The sequence below is a fragment of the Aegilops tauschii genome, chromosome 7 (assembly GCF_002575655.3).
Source record: "Aegilops tauschii subsp. strangulata cultivar AL8/78 chromosome 7, Aet v6.0, whole genome shotgun sequence".
NCBI classification, from domain to species: domain Eukaryota; kingdom Viridiplantae; phylum Streptophyta; class Magnoliopsida; order Poales; family Poaceae; genus Aegilops; species Aegilops tauschii.
Genome location: NC_053041.3, coordinates 55,870,565 through 55,896,932, shown reverse-complemented (window position 1 = coordinate 55,896,932; position 26,368 = coordinate 55,870,565). Strand labels below are relative to the sequence as shown.

At 42.3% G+C, this 26,368-nt stretch overlaps 1 protein-coding gene and 2 pseudogenes across 1 annotated transcript; all 3 read right to left on the bottom strand.

Annotated features, from left to right (window-relative positions):
- Positions 1-551: 551 nt before the first annotated feature.
- Positions 552-2,685, bottom strand: LOC109755873 (protein FAR1-RELATED SEQUENCE 5-like; annotated as a pseudogene).
- Positions 2,686-4,570: 1,885 nt separating this feature from the next.
- LOC120968062 (uncharacterized) lies at positions 4,571-5,900 on the bottom strand. The gene is made up of 3 exons (XM_040394459.1): positions 5,791-5,900; positions 5,474-5,698; positions 4,571-4,932 (listed from the first exon to the last, which is right to left on the bottom strand). The coding sequence occupies exons 1-3, from the start codon at positions 5,817-5,819 to the stop codon at positions 4,737-4,739; spliced, it is 450 nt and encodes a 149-aa protein (XP_040250393.1). The 5' UTR covers positions 5,820-5,900; the 3' UTR covers positions 4,571-4,736.
- A 1,773-nt stretch (positions 5,901-7,673) lies between these two features.
- On the bottom strand, positions 7,674-11,200 carry LOC109755878 (wall-associated receptor kinase 2-like; annotated as a pseudogene).
- Between the last annotated feature and the right edge of the window lie 15,168 nt (positions 11,201-26,368).

The window sequence follows — 26,368 nt, the reverse complement described above, 5'->3', positions numbered from 1 at the left end:
CGCTATTCATTTCTCCCCTTACCGGTGTTGATCCAACGACCAACATCATTCCATCAAGAAATCGAACTACCGGAACTCGTTTGGACAAACAATCGGACCGTCCAGAGGCCAAGTGCCCTCAAAAGGCTTCCTTTCTTACCTGGTTCTTATTATGGGATTGCCTTTTCCATTCCCGCCCAGCTCATCCGAATTTCAAAACTTTAAAACCAAGTTGCAGATGTAACTAAAGGGCGTGCCATGTGTTCATTCCCACCTATAAATGCACTCTCCACATGAAATTTAAACTTCCGATCCGAACTACTTGTTGCAGGTAGTTCTGGATGGAGCCTGCCTATGTTTTACAAGTTCACGACACTGAATCACTTCGGCCGTATATCCTGCATGTCCAAATTAAATTCAGGCCTGATAACCAGCACAAACCCATCCCTGCCTCGTCAGAAAAACCCAAATAGAAATAAGCCAGGCCGATGTACATGCCAATTCAGAATGCCACTGGAAATGCCTAAACCTCACACTGCTTAAATAGTTCTGAACAATATCAGATTGTTCAGTCATAACTTGCACTTGGTCTGGCCAGGAAACAAATCCCGGGAATAGCCATCAACTACCAACTCATCATACCAGGAAATCTGAAGGTCTGGCATCCTCATCTCTAGGGGCTTTGTGCAGTTGTTTCTGCGATGACCTTCGACGCCACAATTTTTGCACCTTCCGGGCTTTCTAGGTTGCTTTGGAGCGTCGCCCCTTTCAGGGCACGTCGTTCGCTTATGACCTTGCTTCCGGCAGATAGTGCATAATCTTCGCTGCTTGCTCAGACCATCATATGGTGCTTTCTCCCTCCCGGTCGTTAGACGACCAACTTTGTTTCTTTTAGCCGGATCAGACAACCCCGCTAGTGTATTAATCGATCCTGAAGCAGAGATATTGTGACAATCCCTAAATTCTGCCTGCTGTGTCTGTATTAAACCTTGCTCGACGCCCCCCCCCCCCCCCCCCGATTTCCAGCTGATCTACGACAATTCCATTATCTGGTACTCGATCTTCCAAACCTAGCCCATCGTGAACTTCGGCAAATGGCTGCATCTCCTGCATGTTCGCCTTGAACAGAAACATGAGTTTGTTGTACGCATCCACACTCGCGTCTCCAAGACGCACCAACTCCATTGCATTCCTATACATGTTGAAATGCCTGTATGTAAATGGCCGTTTGTACATCTGGTCCTTCTGGTATTGGGCCAAGTGAGATGGCAGCACGTCACAGGGCATCCCTCGTCCATCTCTTCATAATGTGCTTAGGCGGTATTTGCTTCACCTGTGTAAAATCAAGAACCTGCGACACAAACGTTAGAACCAGTCATGCATCCAACAACCCAGCAAGAAGAGATGACAAACAATGCAGCAGCTGCTTCCTAACCTTCAGGACAAGGCTGCACAGCAGACCCATGTGAGAGAACTGGCCACATTCACAATCAAATTCTTCTCCTTGTTCGATCACCTACACATTGTATGACACCTTGCGCCACTTCTCCCTGCGTTCCGTGTCGGTGTGTATCGCAACATACAATTTGTTCCTCTCCACTTCAACTTGGTATGCGCCGGACTCGTACAATATGTGTCCAAATTGCTCGAACATAGCTCGTGTGTAGATCTTTGCAGCATGCCGCTCGATAGCTAAGTTGGCTCTCATCAGCGGCCTCCCCTGCATGACAAAATTGTGTATGATTTCCATGATACCTTAAAAAAATCTGGGACAGAACAAAACAATTATTTTAAGTCAAGGACCTTACAATTCTGGTTCTCTTCTCCTCGTAATTCTCTTCTGACACACGGTCGAATTGAAGTCTCATGTATTTCTTCACGAATAAATGCATTGGGCACCCGGGTGGTACATAGTTCTTCAGCATGTGGTTCGCGCTCTCACTCCTCCGCGTGCTCATCATCTTTGCACAGAAAACACCTTTGAAATATGGCTTCGCCCACTTGTGCCTTATCTCGTATATCTGGGTCATGTATGGATGTGTCCTAAGGTTGTACTTCTCAATGAAAAAGCGCCACGCCTCCTCAAACTCTTCAATTGTTATCATGTCATTGACCACTTTGTGGAACTCTGCTCGGAACTCATTCTTTTTCGTGTATAGCGCTCCGAGCGACTCTTTAGCCTTCTTTAGAACATGCCACTTGCACCACCGGTGCGTGGTGTCCGGCATGATATTCTTTATAGCAACCTCCATAGCTCTAGTTTGGTCTGCGGGTGCACAAAGAACACAAAATCAGTTGGACATGTGCTCATCCATAAATAAGTTCGACATCAGTTAGACAACCATCACATACGTGCTCCATATATTTTTTACCTGTGAGTATCGTTTTCGGAGCAGCCCCACCCATCATATGTAAGAACTCTCAAAAAACCCACTCCAAACTTTCGACGGTCTCATGTCTAATCAGCACCCCGGCCAGGAGCACACTCTGGAAATGGTTGTTTACGCCCACAAACAAACCGAACATCATATCGTACAGACTGGTCCTGTAGGTCGTGTCGAACGTAACCGCATCCCCGAAAAAACTATACTGCAACCGGCTGCTTCCATTGGTCCACATCAGGCCCTTTATCCGCCCTTCACCGTCTGCCTGCACTCGGTACATGAAGTGTGGATCGTTTGCGCCCAAGTCCTTGAAGACTTCCATTGTTTTCCTCACATCACCATCTGCCTACTTGATACGTCCATTTTGCATCATGCTTTTATATTGATATTGATTGCATTATGGGCTATTATTACACGTTATGTCACAATACTTATGCCTATCCTCTCTTATTTTACAAGGTTTACATGAAGAGGGAGAATGCCGACAGCTGGAATTCTGGGCTGGAAAAGGAGCAAATATTAGAGACCTATTCTGCACAGCTCCAAAAGTCCTGAAACTTCACAGAAGTCATTTTTGAAATTAATAAAAAATATTGGACGAAGAAAATACCAGAGGGGGGCCACACCCTGGCCACGAGGGTGGGAGGCGCGCCCTACCCCCCTGGGCGCACCCACTGCCTCGTGGGCCCCCTGGTGGCCTTCCGGTGCCCATCTTCTGCTATATGAAGTCTTTTGTCCGAGGAAAAAATCAGAAGCAAGCTTTCGGGAAGAAACTCCGCCGCCACGAGGCGGAACCTTGGCGGAACCAATCTAGGGCTCCGGCAGAGCTGTTCTGCCGGGGAAACTTCCCTCCGGGAGGGGGAAATCATCGCCATCGTCATCACCAACGCTCCTCTCATCGGGAGGGGGCCAATCTCCATCAACATCTTCACCAGCACCATCTCCTCTCAAACCCTAGTTCATCTCTTGTATCCAATCTTTGTCCCAAAGCCTCAGATTGGTACCTGTGGGTTACTAGTAGTGTTGATTACTCCTTGTAGTTGATGCTAGTTGGTTTATTTGGTGGAAGATCATATGTTCAGATCCATTATGCATATTAATACCCCTCTGATTATGAACATGAATATGATTTGTGAGTAGTTACGTTTGTTCCTGAGGACATGGGAGAAGTCTTGTTATTAGTAGTCATGTGAATTTGGTATTCGTTCGATATTTTGATGAGATGTATGTTGTCTCTCCTCTAGTGGTGTCATGTGAACGTCGACTACATGACACTTCACCATTGTTTGGGCCTAGAGGAAGGCATTGGGAAGTAATAAGTAGATGATGGGTTGCTAGAGTGACAGAAGCTTAAACCCTTGTTTATGCATTGCTTCGTAAGGGGCTGATTTGGATCCATATGTTTCATGCTATGGTTAGGTTTACCTTAATACTTCTTTTGTAGTTGCGGATGCTTGCAATAGGAGTTAATCATAAGTGGGATGCTTGTCCAAGTAAGGACAACACCCAAGCACCTGTCCAACCACATATCAAATTATCAAAGTACCGAACGTGAATCATATGAACGTGATGAAAACTAGCTTGACGATAATTCCCATGTATCCTCGGGAGCGCTTTTCTCTATATAAGAGTTTGTCCAGGCCTGTCCTTTGCTACAAAAAGGATTGGGCCACCTTACTGCACTTTATTTACACTTGTTACTCGTTACAAATTACCTTATCACAGAACTATCTGTTACCGATAATTTCAGTGCTTGCCGAGAATACCTTGCTGAAAACCGCTTATCATTTCCTTCTGGTCCTCGTTGGGTCGACACTCTTACTTATCGAAAGGACTACGATAGATCCCCTATACATGTGGGTCATCACTGCTCAGGTCCTAACTTCCCGCATAATGTCTTCAATGATTGCTTCGTGAAGGGGGCCTTCTCCATCGAACCAAAAAAACTACCAATTATGCTGTAAATTTTGCTTAGGTTAAAGATGTTCTTCTTCAATTGCTTTCCCAAATCCTTGTTGTAAGCTTCTATGCGCTTGTGCGAAGGCCAGCGTATAGTCTCCCCACAGTTTGGAGACAGGGAATGGTTGTGCTTCTCTCTGTGCTCCACTATGTACCATCCATTGTCTTCCAATCTCAGCAATCTGATCAGTACTGGACAGTTGCATCGGCATGATCGTGTATTCTCCAAAACAGGCTTCCCATGCATGTAAAAAAAGCAGAGATAAACACACATTTCATTCGTCAATATAGCCCCCCACATCGATCTTCCAGGAAATACAGCTACAAGACATTAGCACTTAATTACCGCATAACCACAAACAATTTCCTGCATGCACTTTGTCCTCTCGACATTCAATCGGCCCTTCCCGTATCTTATACCAAATCCCTTCTCCCATGAGAACACATTGTAAAAGTCATAGGCCTCTTCAGAGAATTGAAGCTAGTACCCAGTTTAGGTACTGTCACCTCATCTCCTGGATTGTCGGCGAAACTCCTGATTGCATTCTCCAATGCAGATGCCCGTGTCGGGCACGGAGTCCGCCCTGGAGCCGCTGATCCAACCCGGACCCTGAAGAAATTACAATGTCAAATGCTGGAATCAGGAAGTTCAAAACAATGCACGATGAATGATCGCCGCACCGTGACAGTTCGCAGCGAACACACCCATCATTACCGAATGCACAACGAACTGAAATACTCACGCCCAACTGAATGGCAATGACCTGAAGACAACTTAACTAGAAAGCCCGCGGCATTGTCCAACGCATCGACTTCCGCCAACTACTAACCATTACAAACTTATAAAACTTGATCAAATATGGTTGCGGATCTACTGTTCATTCCGGGTTCAGACTTCAGACTGATACTCACACCAAAAAACAGATGGAAGGAAATCCCATATCTATCATGCATTTCAATGCCTGAAAGTGAAATGCGGCACGGCCAGTTTTATGCAACGGACTCATCTTCCTACCAATGACCGAATGGCGCTCCACGTAACCATAAATTTCTAGTGCCCACCGAACAAAAAATCTTGAGCAAGTAGAGATAAGATAACAACCTCCTAAACCAGTTCAGTGATTACAACCAAGAAGTTGTTTCCTACTGACCTCTTCTTCCACTCCGGGGCCTCTGGATTCACCTTCCCGGTCGCCTGCTGTGATGCAGCCGGGGGGCCAAGCGCCGCCACGACGAGCTGCGCCTGCGTATCCCCACCCGCCGCCTCAACCTCCATCGTGGGCGTGGAAGGGGCGCCAGATTCAATCGCCGGCACGGCGTACTCCCCTGGCTCCGGCGGCCGATCCGTGCCGTCCATGCCCTCAAGGATTCGGAACCTGCGAAGTTTTGGGGAAAGAATCCGTCAGTGCTCAGCACTCTCCTCCTCCAGATCCATTGCCACATGAGATGAAGGATTCGACGACATCACCTGCTAATCGGCTGCATCAGGAACTCCATGCCTCCAGTCCGGTGGCGTCGCGCTCCTCTCGGACGACGCCGTCGCCAGCCAGTTCTCCTCTCCGCCGCCCAAGAAGTATCTAGGACCTGCTGCTGGTTCTAAGAACAGACCCGCCCGCGTAATTGCAGCTAGTTGACGGCTGGAAAAAAGCGAGGATTCTGTCCCTTAGCCCAGTTACAGCCTGGGCTACCGCCCATATTCTCTTCCCATGGCCCAGTTACGATCTGGGCCACCGCTCAGATGTCATAGGCCGCCGAAAGGCTTGCCATCGACCCACCAAAACGGACCGGCCCATTTTAGCTGTACCCTTTTGGTTCTTTTTTTATCGTTTTCATTTTTTCTTTCTCCTGATGCTTCCTTTAACGGTTTTCTCATTTTTACGTCCTTTATCTTTAAAAAAAATTTCCTTTTCCTAAAAATGTTTGACAATTTCATAATTTCTTTATGCCTTCCAAAGTATCTATGGAATTTCAGAAAATGTTTCACTTTTCCAAAATTGTTCCGATATTCAAAGTATATTATGGAATTCCAAGAATGCTCCTGTTTGCGAAAATTGTTCAGAACTCCAAAAAATGTTTTTGTTTCTATCTTTTTAAAACATATTAAAAAATTGCTCGCTATTTCAGAAAAAGTTTGTGCCTTTCATTTTTTTAAGAAATTCTCAAAAATTATCCGCATACTAAAAAATCTCTCTTATAACAAATGGTCAATTTTTTTTAGAAATTGTTCGCATGCAGCCATTAATACAATTTTTTTAAAACAAGCACCGAATCAATTTAAATGAAGTCATTAATGCAATTAATCATCCGATGGCTAATTATGTGTGCAATTAATTATGTCTATTTAAATAGGATTTTCCAAAGTAAATATTCAAAATGTTTAAAGTTGTGTCTTTGTCCTAGTTTCGTCTTTGTCCTAGTTGTGTCTTTGTCCTTCCAAAATATTCAAAATTATGCGGGTTATATTTAAAATTTAAGACATGTTAGATGCAAGTTGTGTCTTTGTCCTAGTTTTTTTAAGTAAATATAAAAAATGTTTAAAATTGTCAATCGTGCTGGCGGCAACTTCTTCCCTTTGGATCTAGCCATAGGAGATGGTATCCATACCCTTAAAAAGATCACATTCACTTCTTAGGCCTCACTCGTTTTGGAGGATTTTCATAGGAAAAACATAGGAACAAGGATTCCAATGGAAAATTTCTTATAAATGCATTCATTTTGTAGGAAAAGTGTAGAAGAATTTCGTAGGAATACTATTCAATCCTGTGTTTTTAGAGAAAATTACACATCCACTTAAAGCTCAATTTTGTGTAGGAACGAGGCAAGACAATTTCTTAGGATGGCAGGTGCCGGACGCGGATTTTTGGCTCTGGGAAGCATATGCTCTCTAATGAACACTGAATAAATTTTAAAAATTCTGAATCTTTTTGTAGATGTTCATATTAGTGTTGCAAGTGTGCTTGACAATTTTCATGCCATATGGGATAGCAGTGATTCGTCGGTGAGAAAAATAAAATTAAGTGTAACATTTGGCATTTGACTTGTTTTTTTCACAGGTTAAGATGCTTAAGTTTTCCCCTGGAAATTTACATGCACCTGTTGGGTGTGACAATGAACACATCTAATTTTTTTAATTTCTTTTACATTAGTAAAATTCATTTTTGGCACGCAGAGCATGTGCTCCCTAGAGCAGTAGAGCCAAAATGGATTTCCGGGCAAGTGCCATCCTATCAAATTCCAGTAGTACTTCTAATTCTACGTTTTGGTTTCCTACAACCGAATGAGCATCTCATCTGTCTATCTCACAAACCAGCAAGTATAAACAGAGGCCAGATGAGATGAGGCTGCCCTATCCACACCGTACTGTAAGTAACAGCAAGTGAAGGCCTCTGAGCTTGACATAGAACCCCTTTTGTGTGAACTTTGTGTGAACTGAATTAAGATCAAACCAGCAAGTTCAATGAACATGGATGAATTTTACTTGGAATTTGTTACAAAATAATTGGAGAGCAATCGCCTCTAACATGTACACACACTCTTGGCATGGTGTAACAATCAACCGAAACTATCATCTGGGTGTCTCTATACCTATTCCAGACATGCGGGGCCCAGTCGAGAACATGATCGATGACAGAGGATCATGAAACGCCAAAGCTGCAGGTGCCGATACCAAACGCTCAGTCTCGTCGTCCATCAGCAGAAATTTCTCCCTCCAGGTGCTCCGCAGAGCCTTCAGCTTGTCAGCCACCTGGGTCATGGAAGGCCTCTCTTCCCCCCTGGTGCTCAAGCACATCCTCGCAAGCTCGGCGACTTCTCTCAGCAGCGTCTCCATCCCGGCGCTTAGTATGCTCGCGTCCAGGATGCCATCGAGGCTCTCCTCCTTCATCACGAGCAGGAAGGACGACGCGAGGCTCTTGACTTCCTTGGGGACATCGTGGTAGATCGCCGTCTTCCCCGTAATCAGCTCCAGCAGCACAATGCCGAAGCTGTAAACGTCGCTCTTCTCCATGAGCTGCCGTTCCTGCAGGTACTCGGGATCCAGGTAACCCAGGGTCCCCTGCACCAATGTCATGAACTGAACCTCATTCTTGGGAAGTGTCCTTGATGCCCCAAAGTCAGTCACCTTCGCCATGTAGTTTTCGTCCAAGAGAATGTTCATGGACTTGACATCCCCGTGCACTATGGGGCGGTTCATGGACAGATGCAGATATGCGAGTGCTTCAGCAGATTCTTGAGCGGCCCTGAGCCGGGTGTCCAGCGAGGGAGGTGGAGTCCCACGGTTACGATGGATGAACTCAAAAAGAGTGCCATTCGGGATGAATTCATAGACTAGTATGGGGACTTCCACCTCTAAGCCTGACCACATTCCGGTGGTTGGTCTGTGAAAGTATGATAATCTCTTGCACAAATTCATCAGTTTCGGCCACATTCATGATCTTGGAGCGCTTCACGGCTATTACTCTTCCATCCTTAAGAACACCCTTGTACACAGTGCCGTGACCGCCCCTGCCCACTTCTCTGCTCTCGTCAAAATCATTTGTAGCCTTCTTTAGATCTTCCTGAGTGAATATCATCAACGTATCGACCTGTTTTGACATAATTTGATGGTATAATATCTGACCACCATTCTGATCAAAGAATCTTTCCTTCTCTTTCGCCAGCTTCCTTTTCTGATACTCAGCCTGTAGAGCGAACATGCAAACCATGAGGAAGACAACACCGGCAGATGTGCCTGAAAATCATGACGATTCCATTAGTTCAACTACTGGCATAAAGAAGTACGAAAAAGCTTCTATTTATGCGCAATTATAACCCCATACCTAAGGCCACCTTCAGAGCTTTGTTTGGGTCAGCTTGAACGCAGGGTATGCTCTTTGGATCATCGCTCCTAAATCCTGATGAGCAGGAACAGGTGTAGCTCCCAATGGTGTTTCTGCAATTACCTTTGCAAGGATACAAGGACTGGTTTGGAGGTTCGCACTCATTGATGTCTGCCATTTCAAGGAAGTGAGGAGAGCGTCAACATGAATTCTGCAAGATAAAGGAGCATAGGTTAATACTGCGAGATGCATATACGTACCTTTGCACCCTCCTTGTAAGTAGGGATTGCCTTCATAACCTTGAGAGCAGTTGCACCGGTAACCGGGCCCATTGGACACATCAATGCACTCGCTGTTCATGGCTTGGCAGGCATACTGTGATCCCATCTTGCTGGTTTCAGAACAACTTCCATTACCAACAACCCAATCCAGTACCAAAGGAACACCATCTGTATATTTACGTCCAAAATTTGTAGAGTTGATATAAGAACGATCAAACTTGAACCAATCATCCTCAGCAACGAACGAGTAGGTGCATGGGCTGAAAGACTGAATGGTAGAGTTGTATATAGCTGATACTGGTACGGATTGGGCGCCGAAGGCGTTGATGTTTCCTGAAACAGGGGCCCGGCAGCAACCCGTGCCAGAGCACTCTGTGCCATTACCGATGCTGCTTATGTCCATGCAGTATGAAATGCATGAGTCAGCGGTGAGGTACTCAAGCTGGTTCTTGCCCTTGGCTTGTCCCACAACCATTGCAAGTCCATACAGCCGATTGATGTCAACTTGTTCTTGGTGTTGGAAACTGTATGAAAAGGATCAAGAGTTAAGACGTCGAAACCACTGGTGCTATTGCTGCCATTGCTGAAGTTGCATCGCGATGCTATATGTGGATTCTGAACACGAACCTCGCCCAGGGTAACACCGATGTCCAGTACCCTAAGTCCGTTTGAGCCGAGATATGCCCCGGTCCCATTGCATGTGACATTAAAGGGTTCTTGGAAGCAGCCTTTTCCAGTGCCAAACGGGTACGGGATGCTGATGTTGCCACACTTATCTGGGCAGCCAGGCCGTGCCATGCTGATGCTCCCAGAGGACGCAGCCCCATAAGCGGTAGTACTCTGGTGTAGGACTAGGGTGGCGGCAACAAGTAGTAAGAGCTTCTGACCTGTAGGCAATGAACAAGAGATGTCATATACATACCATTCTAGCTGGGCTGGATGCATGTTATAATTAATGATATGGGTCATTTGGCCCCCAAATAAAAAAGAAATCCTAATCCAGCATACGAGTAGATAACAAATAATTAATTTCTTTCATAATATGCTAAAGCCATTCCTCCAGTACAAACATCATTCAGGGAAAATCCCTTACAAGTTGAATCATACAGGACAGCCCAGCAGTTAATAAGTTTGGCAAAAGTTTTTTGCCCCAAAAAATATTTGAATTAGATTAAGAAAATAGAGCTACTTGTCTTATAAAATAAAACATAAACTCTGCATGTGTTTGTTAATTATTTCTAGTTTCGGATCTTTTGTCATCACAAAAAAAAAATCAAATTTGGTATAGATAAAAAGAAACAAGAATATGAAGAACTGTACATTTATGCTGGGGAGTAGACCAAAAAGGAGAGTTGCTACTCACTTCAAACTGCATGGTTATATTTGTTTTTCATTTGGATTTTCATATGCAACTTTTCGGATGAAATATCTTTATTAACTGTTTATCGGCAGCAATGTAAAAAAAAAGTTACAGACTTAAGTGACCCGTTTGTTGCTCCACTTGTATAAAGCTACAATAACACAATGGGTGGGTACGGATAGGACCATCACATTCTTGCCCACTAAAACACATCTTCTTTAGCGATTTATGTTTGATGTTTTTCCTGTGTCCCCTTTTTCATGTTTTTGTTCTATTTTACAGTTTGAAACAATTTCCTTTTGAGAAATAAGAACCTTCAATATACCTGAAAAACACCCTGATCCCTATTTGCCACCGTAAAGAGCCTATTTCTACATGCCACTGCTTCGTGATTGATTCCTAGCTTATACTCTGAGACCTCAAGCCTCCATCTCAGCTCAACCATTAAGTGCATACAAAAAGTCCCCCGGCCCTGTTTCGCACGAATGTATGCAAGGTAGTACTACGTAGTAAACTAAAAGATCATTCTACCGCAGCAACTTGATTTTTCTTTCGTTTAAGCAATGCAATATGTACGATTTATCTATATTGTGCGCTCCATTGCACTGTACTGTACGGCTAGGGTTCCCCGTACCTTACAGGGTCTGGTAGCCCTGAGACTAGAACAGCGCGTCGGCCAAATACGGCCGCGGAGGAGAACGGATGGCGATCTAAGGTGACGCCCGCGGGTAGAGCCGGACACTCGGATCCGACGGGACGGCGCCGGCGCCGACGCCGGCTGGAGGAGCCAGACCTCCGGCTGCGGGAACTCTACAGAGGTGGAGCAGGACCCTGAGGTTCCGTACGCGCGGCCGTTCGCAGATGGAGCGGGCCTTTCCGTCGGCGGCGGCAGGCATGTCGCCGGCGAGCCGGCAATGGCGGGTGGGGGTCACTTCGCTTAGGTCGGGTATTTTTTAGTCAATCTCAGGTCGGGTGGAGACCGAGAGCTATGTTTCGCTCGAACTGACTTCTGTATTAGGCATCGCCCACAGCGCGGCGGCTATTGGGCCGGCCGAACACTGTAGCAGAGTGCGAGTGTATTTTTTCTGTTCTTTTTATCGGGTTTCCACTGTTTTAGCATCGGTTTTCTTCGAGGTTTCTTCGGTTTTTATCTGATTTTATTTTCCTTAGGTTTTTCTTTGGTCTTTTTATTTTTTATTATTTTTAACACATATCTAATTTATTACACATTCTACATTTTTTATACACCTCAAACATTTTTCAAATACATGATTAACATTTTCCAAATATATGTTTAGATGTCTATTTTTTCACACACATTGTGCATTTTCCATATACATCTAAATTTTTTCTATATGTGTTTAACATTTTTCAAATGCATGATTAGCACTTTTTTCGAATACATGTTGAACCTTTTCTGAACACATGTTACTCATTTATCAAATACACGTTGCAGTATTTTTGTTAACGATATGAAATCTGTTTTTAACTATGCAAAACAAAATATATTGTATAGACTTTTTAAATGTAAGAAATATATTTTTGAAACGCGTGAACATTTTTAAAATGTAGCAGACAATATTTTTGAATGGTGCAAAACATTCTTTTTCGATTACGCAATTTTTTTTGTACATTATATAAATTTTATAAAAATATCACTTACATTTTTCAAATGCATGAACATTTTTGAAATGTCACGTATTAACTAAATTATGTTCGGAATATTGTATTTAGTTTTATTAAATATAAATAAAAGGAAAAGGAAAATAATATTTTGTACATGACATCGGCGCAATATCAGCATGACGAAAGCATGGTTATTGGGTCCGCCCGCTACCTGCTCGCTGTAGGCAACACGATTTTGGAGAGACCATGTGTTAACATGGCTTCAGGGGTACATCGGTCATTTACAAAGTGACACATTGGAATCACTTTCTACTTGAGGACCTTTCTAATTTGAAGGATTTTCAAAACGCCTGAGCAGAAGAAAAAAGTGACATTGCTCGCTTGAATTCTGCAAGATTAACAAACTGCAAGAATTTACTCGCAAGAAGAAAAACAGGAACTCGAACTAGAGAGTGTTTAGGAATTGTCAGAAAAAAATCTTATAGGATCCAATCCTACGAATCAAAAGAACAAACATCCAGAAAATTCCTTGGGATTTTAATTTTGGAAAAAAAATCATATGAAATTCCTCTTAATCAGAGGAGCCCCGGGAAGGGATTCTCATAATGAAAATGGTGTACCTCAGTTGACTGATCGACAACTAGTCACCTTCTATACTATGTGATTGCGCGTTGCGTAACCATTCCTAGCCACCTAATCACACTGCATATCCTTGTATGCCTTCCACCGGTTCGTGCGAGAAACCATGTATCGACGTTCGTTGTAGACCCTCCCTCACAACACTGCGTCGTCGTCCTTGTGACAACGCATCCGTTGCTCCCAACAGCGCTTCTCATCCCTCATAGCAGCACAACCATTTGTTCAACAACATCGATCGACGCCAACGTTAGGCTTGTAACAACAAGAGAACAATGGCGTGTTCGCATCGCTGGTGGTCACAGTCGCCAAGCACTAGGTGATCACCATTTCAGCATCGTGCTCGTCGTCGCCAACATCCATGGTCTTTGCCAACCACAGTGTCGCGATCGCCAACACAAGGTGTCACCATCGCAACACTTGCGATTGTCATCGCCACCATCCAGTGGTCAATGTTGTGTGGCTTGCAGCGATAGAGAACAAACAGTTCTGGCGTTGCAACACTAGGTGGGCACCGTTGCAACTATGGGGGTCACCTTCACTAGCACTGCTGGTCTTTGATCTGTCCTCGCAACACTAGTGTCGCCAGCACCAGCAGTTGCCACTCCCAACACCGATGGTCGCCGTCATAGTGCCATGGTCCGCAGCACCAGCACGGTCGCCGTCATAGTGCCATGGTCCGCAACACCAGCACGGTCGCCACTGACAACATCAGCAGCCGCCGTCAATCCTTGCAACACCAAGTTGCACCTCTCTCACCGGCTCGCAGAACCGCTTCGCCAGCCCTTGCACCTGTGCACGCTTGCAGCATTGAGCGCTAGGGATAGATTGGCGGCATGAGGACTTGGCTAATGGAGGTGGTCGCGTTGCGGATAATTTTCCTTCAGCCTCGCAACCAACGACGAGGAGGAGGAGCAGTAGCTTGCGACCGTCGCTCCAACCCCTACACCTACCCTGTCGGATTCGGGGGAGAAAGGCGCGGCCGACGACAGACTAGTGTAGTATCTAGCAAGTCACAAACTATATGTAAGCAGTGGATTTGGGCATTATTATAGGTGATAATTACGTTATCGTGTTGATACATGTGTGTGGTTAGATTGAATGTCGTTTAAATTGCCCCTATAAATAAGAAGCAATTGAAAAAGAAAAGAAAAATTACGGAGGCGACTGTTTGATGATTACGTGTTTGCGCACAAACCCAATAGCCACCAAACCCTTATGCAACACACTTGATATAACGAATGACAATCCTGAATATGGCAACTCTGCTAGAGTTATACTCTTTTTATGAATGGCTAGACAGAGCAAGAAAAACTCTTACATGTAAAAAGCGAGCAACCCATGATGAACGGAGCGTCGGCCACCGAGTTTGTCGGAAGTCCCCCCACCGGTGATGCAATGAGCGAGCAACCCATGATGATTGGAGTGTCGGCAAAGGCAACCGAGTTTGTCCCTCCCTCCACCGGTGATGCGTGTGCCGTCGTCGGAGCCGGCCGGGCGTGTGAGATGGAGCCAGCGAGAGAGATGGTACTGCTTATATACGAGATGGATGAGATGTAGTCAAGCCTGCCCTCTGTGCTTGCGAAACGGAGTGCCGACCAAAACCGTATGTGGTGGCCAGGCCAGGGTTGGAGGGGGGCCGCACGTTGTTACATAAAATAGGAGTAGGTAGGCGGATACATGCATGCATGCTTTGTTGCACGCTGCTCTACCCCTTTGTCTCTGTTGTGCACGTCATGATATACGTGGAGTTCTTCTGTTGGTACGAGAAGGATTGTTTTTTACGGACCCCTAACCCACCAATCTCCGCGGAGCAATGAGAGATTGCAAGCATGTGCTGCGTGGGATGATGCTCCGACCAATAATATTTCTTTCAGCGAATTTTATATTAGTATTTTGTTTTAGGGAGGAGTGGTTATTGCAGGTTTCAAAGTCTGATATGGCGAGAGCGTCTGCAGGTGTCACTTTCTTTCACTATTGGCTCAGTGCAATTTTTTGTGCTCCGACGTGTTGACACCGTCGTCAGGCATGCTGACTTCACGTATCTAGCTTTGAAGCATGTGTCACGTACACGGGATGGGAACCTAGCTGAGAGAAACGTTCTATATGTCAATTTGGTACTAGGTCGTTGGTGATGGGTAGCAACTCGTTCCTCTTCCTTGATCTACATTAGATAAATCTATATATAAAAATAATCCTAGTTTGACTAGGAGATAGAAGGAAGGAGATAGGAAAACAACAGCTGTTGTACACACTAGAGATGAATTCCATTTACATACGATCCCCCACAAGGGACTAAAAATTGTATTAAGGTCGAACGAGCGAACAAGTTCGGTGATCGTGTGGATGCATTTTACTCTCGGATTTATTGCACAATCGTTGCAAAACAACTGCCAAAAGGCCTGAATGAATGGTACTTCCTATGTTCCATAATTCTTGTCGTGATTTTAGTTCACACACAAGAAATAGCGCCATCCCATACCAAATGTTGAAACTGGGTTGACACCTTTGTTTCTCAAATTATTCAGGCGGATGATCCAGTCTCCAGCTTATTTTTCATACTTGAGAACACCTTCTAAAACAATTTAGACTATATTTCAAAATAATCATTAAAGACAATACTTAGTTCAAGACTAGCTCACATCACAACATCACGCATACTGCATCAAGACTAGTTCCAACAACAACAATGCTAAGTTTCCAACTCAAAATATAAAAAAAAATGCCAAGTTCAGCTGCATGAACGATACGAGCTTCACCGGTCTTGGTGTCACCCATGACGAAGTTGCAGCGCCAATCCTTCAGGCAGTCTTGTCCAGCACGATGGCACGACGCGCATTGCGAACCCAACACATGAACGAAATAAGAAGATAATGAAGACCAGCCAGAGACCAAAGACAAATCCTATAGCCAGCCCAAGACAAAAATACTTTGCATCGTCTTGATGCTCCGTGCGATTCCTGGAAATGGGAGGCCCACATAGATAGTTGTTGCTGATGTTTGATGATGCTGGATCGACGAATGACTGCAGCTGATTGCCATAAGGGTATTCTTCCTGGAAGATTAGTGTATGACATGTTCAACTTGCTTAAAATCGTGATGTCTGAGAGACCGGAAGCAAATTATCAGAGAGTTCGTTGAACGACAGGTTGAGAGACTTCAATTATCATAGTGAACCGACCTTCTCTGGGATCCTGCCGGAAAATTGATTATGGGAAGTCAATTCATCTAGTAACAAGGGAAGTCAATTCAGTCGCGACGAGATAGCCAAGAGGAGATGGGAAGGGGGTGGTAGCAGCTAGGGTTGCGCTCGAGCCACCCCCTGGGAGAAGCCCGACGTTCTAAGAGTTAACTTCAAATCAATCACAATTTGTAAACTATGCTATCATCTACAGACCTTGTACTACATTGTTCGATTGTGTTCAGTAGTTGGGTTTAAAGGATGATGTTCGCGCACGAGATGGATAGCACAAATTGATGGATACGAAAACAGATAGTCTTCCCTGCCAAAAGAAAAGAAAACAGATGGTTACTTTTGTTGAATCTATAGGCGACAGTAGAACATGCACCTATGTAGCCAGTAGGCCTCTATTTTTAATGTTATGCAAACATATTTGAGTAATGTATTTATGCGTGTAATCTTATTGTGCCCTAATGTATTTTCCCAGAAGTACTTGAGGAGTTGTTGGCCGGCCTACACAATATGTATTGTCCTTCTACTCGTACTTGTTTGACGAAAAAGGTTTCCGGTTCATGGGGGAGCAAGATATGAAGGAAATATGCCCTAGAGGCAATAATAAAGTTGTTATTTATATTTCCTTATATCAACAACTGGTCTATGTTTATTCTTTTCATCGGGTTTAGCAATTTTAGTAGCTTCTGCACAGAAGTAAATAACATGCCCATATATATCTTCTTCCAAGAGATCTTTGACCATAGCAACATTAGGTTCCACTCTAATTTGTTCGTCTGGTTTAGCTTTTCTAACATAGCTTTTGTTAACCACAGTTGAAACTTTAGCATGTTCCTTTATCCTAACAGGAAAAGGGGGTTTCTCAATATAAGCAGTAGGAACAACTGGATCAACATTATAGAGTATATTTTCTTCTTTAACTGGTATCGGTTCTTTAATTTCATCTTTAATAGGTGGGTGATATTTAAACCACTTCTCTTTAGGGAGTTCAACATGAGTAGAAAATGATTCACAAAAGGAGGCTACTATCTCAGAGTCAAGTCCATATTTAGTGCTAAACTTTTGAAAAGCATCGGTATCCATAAAAGATTTAACACAATCATACTTAAGCTTTATACCTGACTCTTTACCTTCGCCGAGTTACCAATCTTTAGAGTTGCCTTTAATTCTTTCCAAAAGATCCCACCAGAATTCAATAGTTTTCTTCATAAAAGAACCAGCACAAGAAGTATCCAGTATGGTTTGATCATTAACAGAAAGCCGAGCATAAAAGTTCTGAATAATAATTTCTCTTGAGAGCTCATGATTGGGGCATGAATATAACATTGACTTAAGCCTTCCCCAAGCTAGAGCGATACTTTCTCCTTCACGAGGCCAAAAATTATATATATAATTCCAATCACGATGAACTAGATGCATAGGATATTTTTTTGGTAGAACTCCAATTTTAAACGATTCCAATTCCATGATCCAATATCATCGCATAGCCTATACCATGCCAATGATTTTCCCTTCAAAGATAAAGGGAAAACCTTTTTCATCACCTCATCTCCGGGTAAACCTGCAAGCTTGAACAATCCACAAATTTGTTCTACATATATCAAGTGCATATCAGGATGTTCGGTTCCATCTCCCGCATAAGGATTAACTAGCAGTTGTTCTATCATACCCGAAGGAATTTCATATTCAATATTTTCAGTAGGTGCAGTAGGTTGAGGGGCGATTAATTGTGGTTCCGGACGAGGTGAAGATACCCCAAACAAACCCCTCAAAGGATTGTTTTCCATAGTAGCAAGTGACAATAAATTTCAGCACACTATATAAATGTTTCCTTACCAAATTCCACTTACCAAAGGCGCTTCACTCCCCGGCAATGGCGCCAGAAAATAGCCTTGATGACCCACAAGTATAGGGGGTCAATTGTAGCGCTTTTCGATAAGTAAGAGTGTCGAACCCAACGAGGAGCAGAAGGAAATGATAAGTAGTTTTTAGTAAGGTAATGTCTGCAAGTGCTGAAACTGTAAGTAGCGAGTATTTTTATAGCAAGCTAATTTGTAACGAGCAAGTAACGACAGTAGCAATAAGTATTCAGCAAGGTATCCCAATCCTTTTGAGGCAAAGGACAGGCTAAAACGGTCTCTTATGATAAGCAAAGTGTTCTTGAGGGTACACGGGAATTTCATCTAGTCACTTTCATCATGTTGGTCTGATTCGTGTTCGCTACTTTGATAATTTGATATGTGGGTGGACCGGTGCTTAGGTGCTGTTCTTACTTGAACAAACCTCCTACTTATGATTAACCCTCCCACAAGCATCCGCAACTACGAGAAAAGTATTAAGAATAAATTCTAACCATAGCATTAAACTTTGGGTCCAATCGGTCCCTTACGGAATAGTGCATAAACTGGGATTTAAGCTTCTGTCACTCTCGCAATCCACCATCTATTTACTACTCCATAGTGCATTCCCTTATTCCCAAATATGGTGAAGTGTCATATAGTCGACGTTCACATGACACCATTATGGGAATCACAACGTACATACCATCAAAATATCGAACACATATCAAATTCACATGATTACTTGCAACATGATTTATCCCTAGACCTCAAGAACGAAAGTACCTACTCACAAATAATAAACATGCTCATGATCAGAGGAGTATTAAATAGCATCATGGATCTGAACATATAATCTTACACCAAATAAACGATATAGTAATCAACTACAAGATGTAATCAACACTACTAGTCACCCCCTAGAACCAATCTATAGTTTCGGTAACAAGATTGAATACAAGAGATGAACTAGGGTTTGAGATGAGATGGTGCTGGTGAAGATGTTGATGGATATTGCCCTCCCCAAGATGGGAGAGTTGTTGGTGATGATGATGATGATGATTTCCCCCTCCGGGAGGGAAGTTCCCCTGGCAGAAACGCTCCGCCGGAGGGAAAAAGTGCTCCTACCCAAGTTCCGCCTCAAGACGGCGGCACTCCGCCCCGAAAGTCTACTCCTTATTTTTTCTAGGTAAAAATGACTTATATACCAGAAGATGGGCACCGGAGGTGGGCCAAGGGGGCTACAACCCACCAGGGCGCGCCTGGGCTGCTTGGCGTGCCCAAGTGGGTTGTGCCCACCTGGTGGCCCTCCTCTGGTAGTTATTGGCTCCAATATTTCTTATATATTCCATAAAAAATCTCCATGAAGTTTCAGCTTGTTTGGAGTTGTGCAGAATAGGTGGCCTGACGTAGCCTTTTCAGGTCCAGATTTCCAGCTGCCCCTCTTGGTGTGTACCTTGCAAATTATGAGAGAAAAGACATTAGAATTACTCCAAAAAGCATTATTATGGATAAAAACATTATAAATAACAGTAAGAAAACATGATGCAAAATGGACGTATCAACTCCCCCAAGCTCAGACCTCGCTTGTCCTCAAGCGAAAACCGAAATCGAAAAACATGTCCACATGCTTTGAGAGAGAGGTGTTGATAAAAACAAAATACAGACATAGAAGCATCATGTTGATTATTATAACAGCAACAAACTTAAACATAATACTTTTATCATAGAACTTCTATCATACACCTCCCATGAATAAGTAATAGTTCATCACACAATCGAAGTATAAAGCAAAAACTCTATTAGAAACCAACAAACTATGTTCTTAGTCAACTTTGCAACTACAATTCAACATCTTTTCAGGAAGGGTCACGTGTCGGAGCCTTTAGGCAAGTCCACATACTCAACCATCATATAGTCTTCTATGATTGCTAACACTCACCGAGTACACATGAGCAAAACGTTTCAACCGGACACATAGAAAGATAGGGGCTTATAGTTTCGCCTCCCAACATATCCACCTCAAGGATGGTGTCAACAATAATAACTCATGCTATCTATATTCAACTGGACATATGTGCCTAGATATTTCCTCACCACATGATGTTTGCCAAAGGAGAAAAATAAAAAGGAATAGAAGGAAAACTTTGACTCTTTGCATAAAAGTAAATACATAAAAGTAAAGGATATGCCCTTTGTAGAGGGAAGCAGAGGTTGCCATGCGCTTATTTGTTTGTATGCTCAATCCCTTAGTGCAAAAGAACGTCACGTTACATTGCCCCTTAAGATGACAACCTTTATTATGCAGTCTGTCGCTTTTATTCTTTGTCATCCAAGTTCGTGCAACGCTCAATTTTCTCTTACACTAAACAATCTCACACATTTAGAAGCAATTTTTATTGCCTTTTTGCACTAATGACAACTTACTTGAGGGATCTTGCTCAATCCCTAGGTAGGTATGGTGGACACTTGAAGAAGATTTGGATTTAAGGGTTTTGGATGCACAAGTAGTATCTCTACTTATTGCAGAGTTTTTGGCTAGCAAAGATAGGGAGCAAGCACCACATGTTAAAGGATCTATGACAATATGACTTCTATGTGAATATAAACAAACATAAACCATTACGTTGTCTTCCTTGTCCAACGTCAACAATTTTGGCATATAATATTTTGATGAGGGCTCACAATCACAAAGGATTTCTAGGATGGTATATTTGTATGTGAATCTTCCCTTCCCTTATTAATTCTTTCATGAGTTGCATCATTGACTAATGCTATGTTTGTCAATCTTTATTAAAATTTCCTACTTATACTTTTCCTTATGTGGTGCTATCACCTACCATAGGATTAGTATATGATCTTATTGATTTATTTCCTTTCTTTTATTTGTTTTCTTTCTCTTTTTCTTTTCTTATTCCTTTTCTTTATTTGCAACATGAAAGTAAAGAAAGTAAAAACTCAAATTAAACTTTATTATATAACTTGCACACGATTACAATGATAGATCACTAAGCAAACTCTCAAAGAAGCAAGGATCGAACTAAACTTTATTTCATCTAAAGCAAAAGGGTCGAACTAAGATAAGTAAAAGCAAAAAGATAGTGGGATGATACGATACCGGGGCACTTCCCCCAAGCTTGGCGGAAGCCAAGGGGAGTGCCCATACCCGATACTTAGTCCTCTTTTGGTGGTGAAGAAGATGGTGGTGGTGAAGAAGTGATCCTATCCTTAATGATCAAGAGATTCTCCAACCGACGGATGATGCTCCGGAGGTGGATGATGTGCTCTTGATGCAGAATGTTTTCGCGAGTGAGATAATTATTTTGTATGCAAACTATTTCAATGACGCGAAAAGCATCAATCTCAGCAGGAGTAAGATGAGTAAGATAGGGCTTAAGGATATCTTCTTCCTCCTCCTCGGCTAGCAGTGCTTGTGCTGCCACCGGGGATGGATCTACGGTAGCTTCCTTGCCCTTGTCTCCCTTGATGGCGTCCGTAGGCTCCTCCCTTTTCATCTCAATCTTCATCAGCCAAGCATCGTCTTCCATGTTGTTGGAGGAGCAGGAAGACATGATGCCTGGCTTGACAAATCTGACCAGAAACAGCAAGAAAAGAGAACAGAGGATTTCTCCGTGATACGGTGATCAACAGGTTTGGGAAGTATATATAGATTTTTTTATCTTGAGGGACAATTAAGAGGTAGAAAAACGGAGTCATGGTCATTTAAATCTCCAATGCAAATTCTTTCATGATCAAATCGTGTCCAAAAATTGTGATAACTTGATTACCCTTGAGCATCATAAAGAGCTTAGTCTTTCTTGGGGTATGAAGAAATGAAACGTATAACTAAGGGTATTCCAAAATTTAATCTCGAAAGATTTCTTGATTTTGATCTAGAGAAAATTTATATGTTTTGTGCGATAAATTGCATTGAGAATCCTTATACTGCCAACTACCTAAAGACAAGAAAACAAATGGAATGTGAAGAGAGTACTAATGAAAGGGAAATAGTTTTCCATTACCCTCCTAGAGTTTATTATGATGAATCGGGTAATGAGGAGGAGCTTCCTATCCAATCAATCTCTTCAACAAGAAGCTTAAATAAATTAATTAAACCCACACATGATGTGGTGAAGAAGAAGAAAAGAAGAAAGAATAAAGGTAAAAAGGTATCTCTCCCAAATAATGTTGCTCCTATCACCATTGTGCCTCATGAAAGTGAATCAAATATGTTGATGGAGGATGATGATATTGAGTATGATTTTGTGATACCTACTACTTTTTGTAATGATTACGACTGGGAAGACAACGATATCCCTTATGATCTTGAAGAACTTTTTAGCACTTGCTTGGAAGAATATGATAATAATGTTTTTTAGGCTATGTACTATTGGTGCCATTCATGTTATTGATAAGAATGATTGTGATGATATGCAAAACCACAAGCTTGGGGATGCTATGTTTAATGAGTATGGCATGTTTGAAGATTTATTTGCTGGAAATAATGCTTGTCCTAAGCTTGGGGATGCTTTGCTTAATGAATACGATCCTTTGAGTCCTTCTACTTTGGATAAGAAAATTTATTATGATGATAGCATGCCTCCTATTTATGATGATTACATTGATAAAAGTGGGTTTGGAAGAGTGTCAACTCTAGGTAGTAGTGATCCCACTATTTTCGAAGGTGTTGAATCTTATCACAATATGGAGAGGTCATGACTTTATTTAGTGATACATCCACTATTTTGGAAGAGGTTTCAATTGATTATGACAATGAAGTTGCTATCTATGATGATTATTATGATGACATGTATGCCATAAAGAGTGATAAATCTTCTATGCTTGTGCATCATGAAAAGAGTGCTGATAGTTATATTGTTGAATCCACTCATGATGTTTCTGAAAATTATTATGAGGAAGGAACTTATGCTCTTACATATCTCAATAATATCAAGTTTCTTCTCTATGTGTTGATTGTTTTGAAGTTGCACTCGTTCTGCCTTCCTATGCTAGTTGATTCTTGCTCCCATAAGTTGTTTGCTCACAAAATCCCTATGCATAGGAAGTGGGTTAGACCTAAATGTGCTAATCATATGCTTCATGATGCTCTCTTTGTGTTTCAATTCTTATCTTTTTTGCGAGCATCATTGAAATCATCATGCCTAGCTAAAAGGCATTAAAGAAAAAGCGCTTGTTGGGAGACAACCCAACACTTTTACCTACTATTTTTGCGTGTTCACATGATTATGCTACTGTATTGATCATGTTTTATTGCTTTTGTTTCAATAAAGTGCCAAGTAAAGCCTTTGGAATCATGTTGGGTGATAGTTGATTTGACCCTGCTGAAAAGCAGAAACTTTTGCGCTCACGAAAATAAGTCTCATTTTTAACAGAAGAGTGCTTTTGAGTTGATTCTTTTTGCATAAGTTTAATATACAAATTTCTCACGTGGTCCTAATTTTTTCATAAGTTTTGGAGCAGCAGAAGTATGGTAGTTATTCAGATAACTACAGACTGTTCTGTTTTTGACATATTCTGTTTTTAATGCATAGTTTGCTTGTTTTCTAGTTTCTATGGCTTATATTGCTCAATATAAATTGTGGAAATGATATTCTACAGTATGCATTGTGTGGAAACAATTATGAATCTTGTCTTTGACAGTACCCAAAGTGAAATGGTTTGCTATTTATCATACTAACCTATCTCACGAAGTTACGTTAAGTTTTGTGTGATTGAAGTTTTCAAGTTTTGGGTGAGATATCGATATGAGGAGAATAAGGAGTGACAACACCCTAAGCTTGGGGATTCCCAAGGAACCCCAAGATAATATTCAAGAAATATCCAAGCAACTAAGCTTGGGGATGCCCCGGAAGGCATCCCCTCTTTCGTCTCCAACTTTATCGGTAACCTCACTTGGAGCTATGTCTTCATTCGTCACATGATATGTGTTTTTCTTAGAGCGTCAATTTATTTTGTTAAGAATTTTCTTGCTGTTATTTAGAATAATTTTTTGCACCTTTTATTTCAATAAAAGTGGCATTGATAGCCTTTGCCATGCTTATCTTGCAAGTATACATGTTCCTTTTTGAAAACAGAAAGTTTATCGATGTTGCAAAAATTCCCGAGGAAAGTCAGGATGTGATAAAATGTTGAAACCTTTTGCATAATAAGCTCTGATAATTTTTTACAGTGTGGTAGATTTTCATAATTTTTGGAGTTGAATAAGTATTGATACTCTTGCATTCTTTACAGACTGTACTTTTTTGGTAGATTGCTGTTATGTTTGCATTGTTTGCATATGTTTGCTTGTTTGATGATTCTATTTGAGGATAGGAGTATTAAATATGCAGAGGCATTTAGTATGAAATGTTGAATAATAATTTTAGTGATTTGCTACAGTAGAGAATGATAAGATTTTTGCATTGATTTATACTAACTTATCTCACGAGTTCTTGTTGAGTTTTGTGTGGATGATGCTTTTGAGATTTAGGAAAACCGTGATATGAAAAGAATTAAGGAGACACAAAATCTTAAGCTTGGGGATGCCCAAGGCATCCCACCTTTCTTCATCAACAATTATCGGTTAGTCTCGGTTGAGCCTAAGTTTTTGCTTCTTCACATGATGTGTGCTATTCTTGGAATGTCATTGCATTTCGTTTTGCTTGCTGTTTTAATAAAATCTTAGATCTGAAACTTTTAAATAAGGGAGAGTCCTCAAATAGCTACCCATTTACTTAACTACTCATATGATCTTCACTTGTATCTTTTTGGAGTAGTTTGTGATTTACTCTCGTGCTTCACTTATATCCTATGAGTAAATTGTTGAATAAATTGAATATCATGAAGTTGAAATCATATCATGCCTAGTGGTAGCTTCACATTGGGTTTAGAAAGTGAAATCTTTTGAGGCTTGACAATCACAATATTGGTCATACAAGCAATTCGCGAATAATTAGTATAAGGAAGAGAACTTTCACATGCAAATACACTATCCTGGAAATCTTTTGTGATTGTGAGCCCCCATCAAAATATTATATGCCAAAATTGTTGACGTTGGACAAGGAAGACAACGTAATGATTTATGTTTGGTCATATTCACATAGAAGTTATATTGTCATAGATCCTTCAACATGTGGTGCTTGCCCCCCATCTTTGCTAGCCAAAAATTCCGCACCAAGTAGAGATACTACTTGTGCATCCAAAAACCCTTAAACCCAAATCTTATTTTCAAGAGTCCACCATACCTACCTAACGATTGAGCAAGATCCTTCAAGTAAGTTTTCATCAGTGCAATAAGGGAATAAAAATTGCTTCTAAACGTGTTAGATGATACGTCTACAACGTATCTATAATTTTTGATTGTTCCATGCTATTATATTATCCATCTAGGATGTTTTATATGCATTTATATGCTATTTTATATGAGTTTTGGGACTAACCTATTAACCTAGAGCCCAGTGCCAGTTTCTCTTTTTTCCTTGTTTTGAGTATCGAAGAAAAGGAAAACCAAACAGAGTCCAATTGACCTGAAATTTCACGGAGCTTATTTTTGGACCAGAAGAAGCCCACGGAGCATCGGAGATGGACCAGGGGAGTCCCGAGGCCACCATGAGGGTGGGGGGCGCGCCCTACCCCCTGGGTGCGCCCCCTGCCTCGTGGCCGCCTCGGGGACCCCCCTGACTTGTTCCCGACGCCAATACCTCTTATATATACCCAAACTTCCAGAAAGAAACCTAGATCGGGAGTTCCGCCGCCACAAGCCTCTGTAGCCACCGAAAACCAATCTAGACCCATTCTGGCACCCAGCCGGAGGGGGGAATCCCTCTCCGGTGGGCATCTTCATCATCCCGGCGCTCTCCATGACAAGGAGGGAGTAGTTCACCCTCGGGGCTGAGGGTATGTACCAGTAGCTATGTGTTTGATCTCTCTCTCTCTCTCTCTCTCTCTCTCTCTCTCTCTCGTGTTCATGAGGTGGTACGATCTTGATGTATCGCGAGCTTTGCTATTATAGTTGAATCTTATGATGTTTCTCCCACTCTACTCTCTTGTAATGGATTGAGTTTTCGCTTTGAAGTTATCTTATCGGATCGAGTCGTCAAGGATTTGAGAACACCTGATGTATGTCTTGCATGTGCTTATCTGTGGTGACAATGGGATATCACGTGCTCTACTTGATGTATGTTTTGGTGATCAACTTGCGGGTTCCGTGACCTTGTGAACTTATGCATAGGGGTTGGCACACGTTTTCGTCTTGACTCTCCGGTAGAAACTTTGGGGCACTCTTTGAAGTACTTT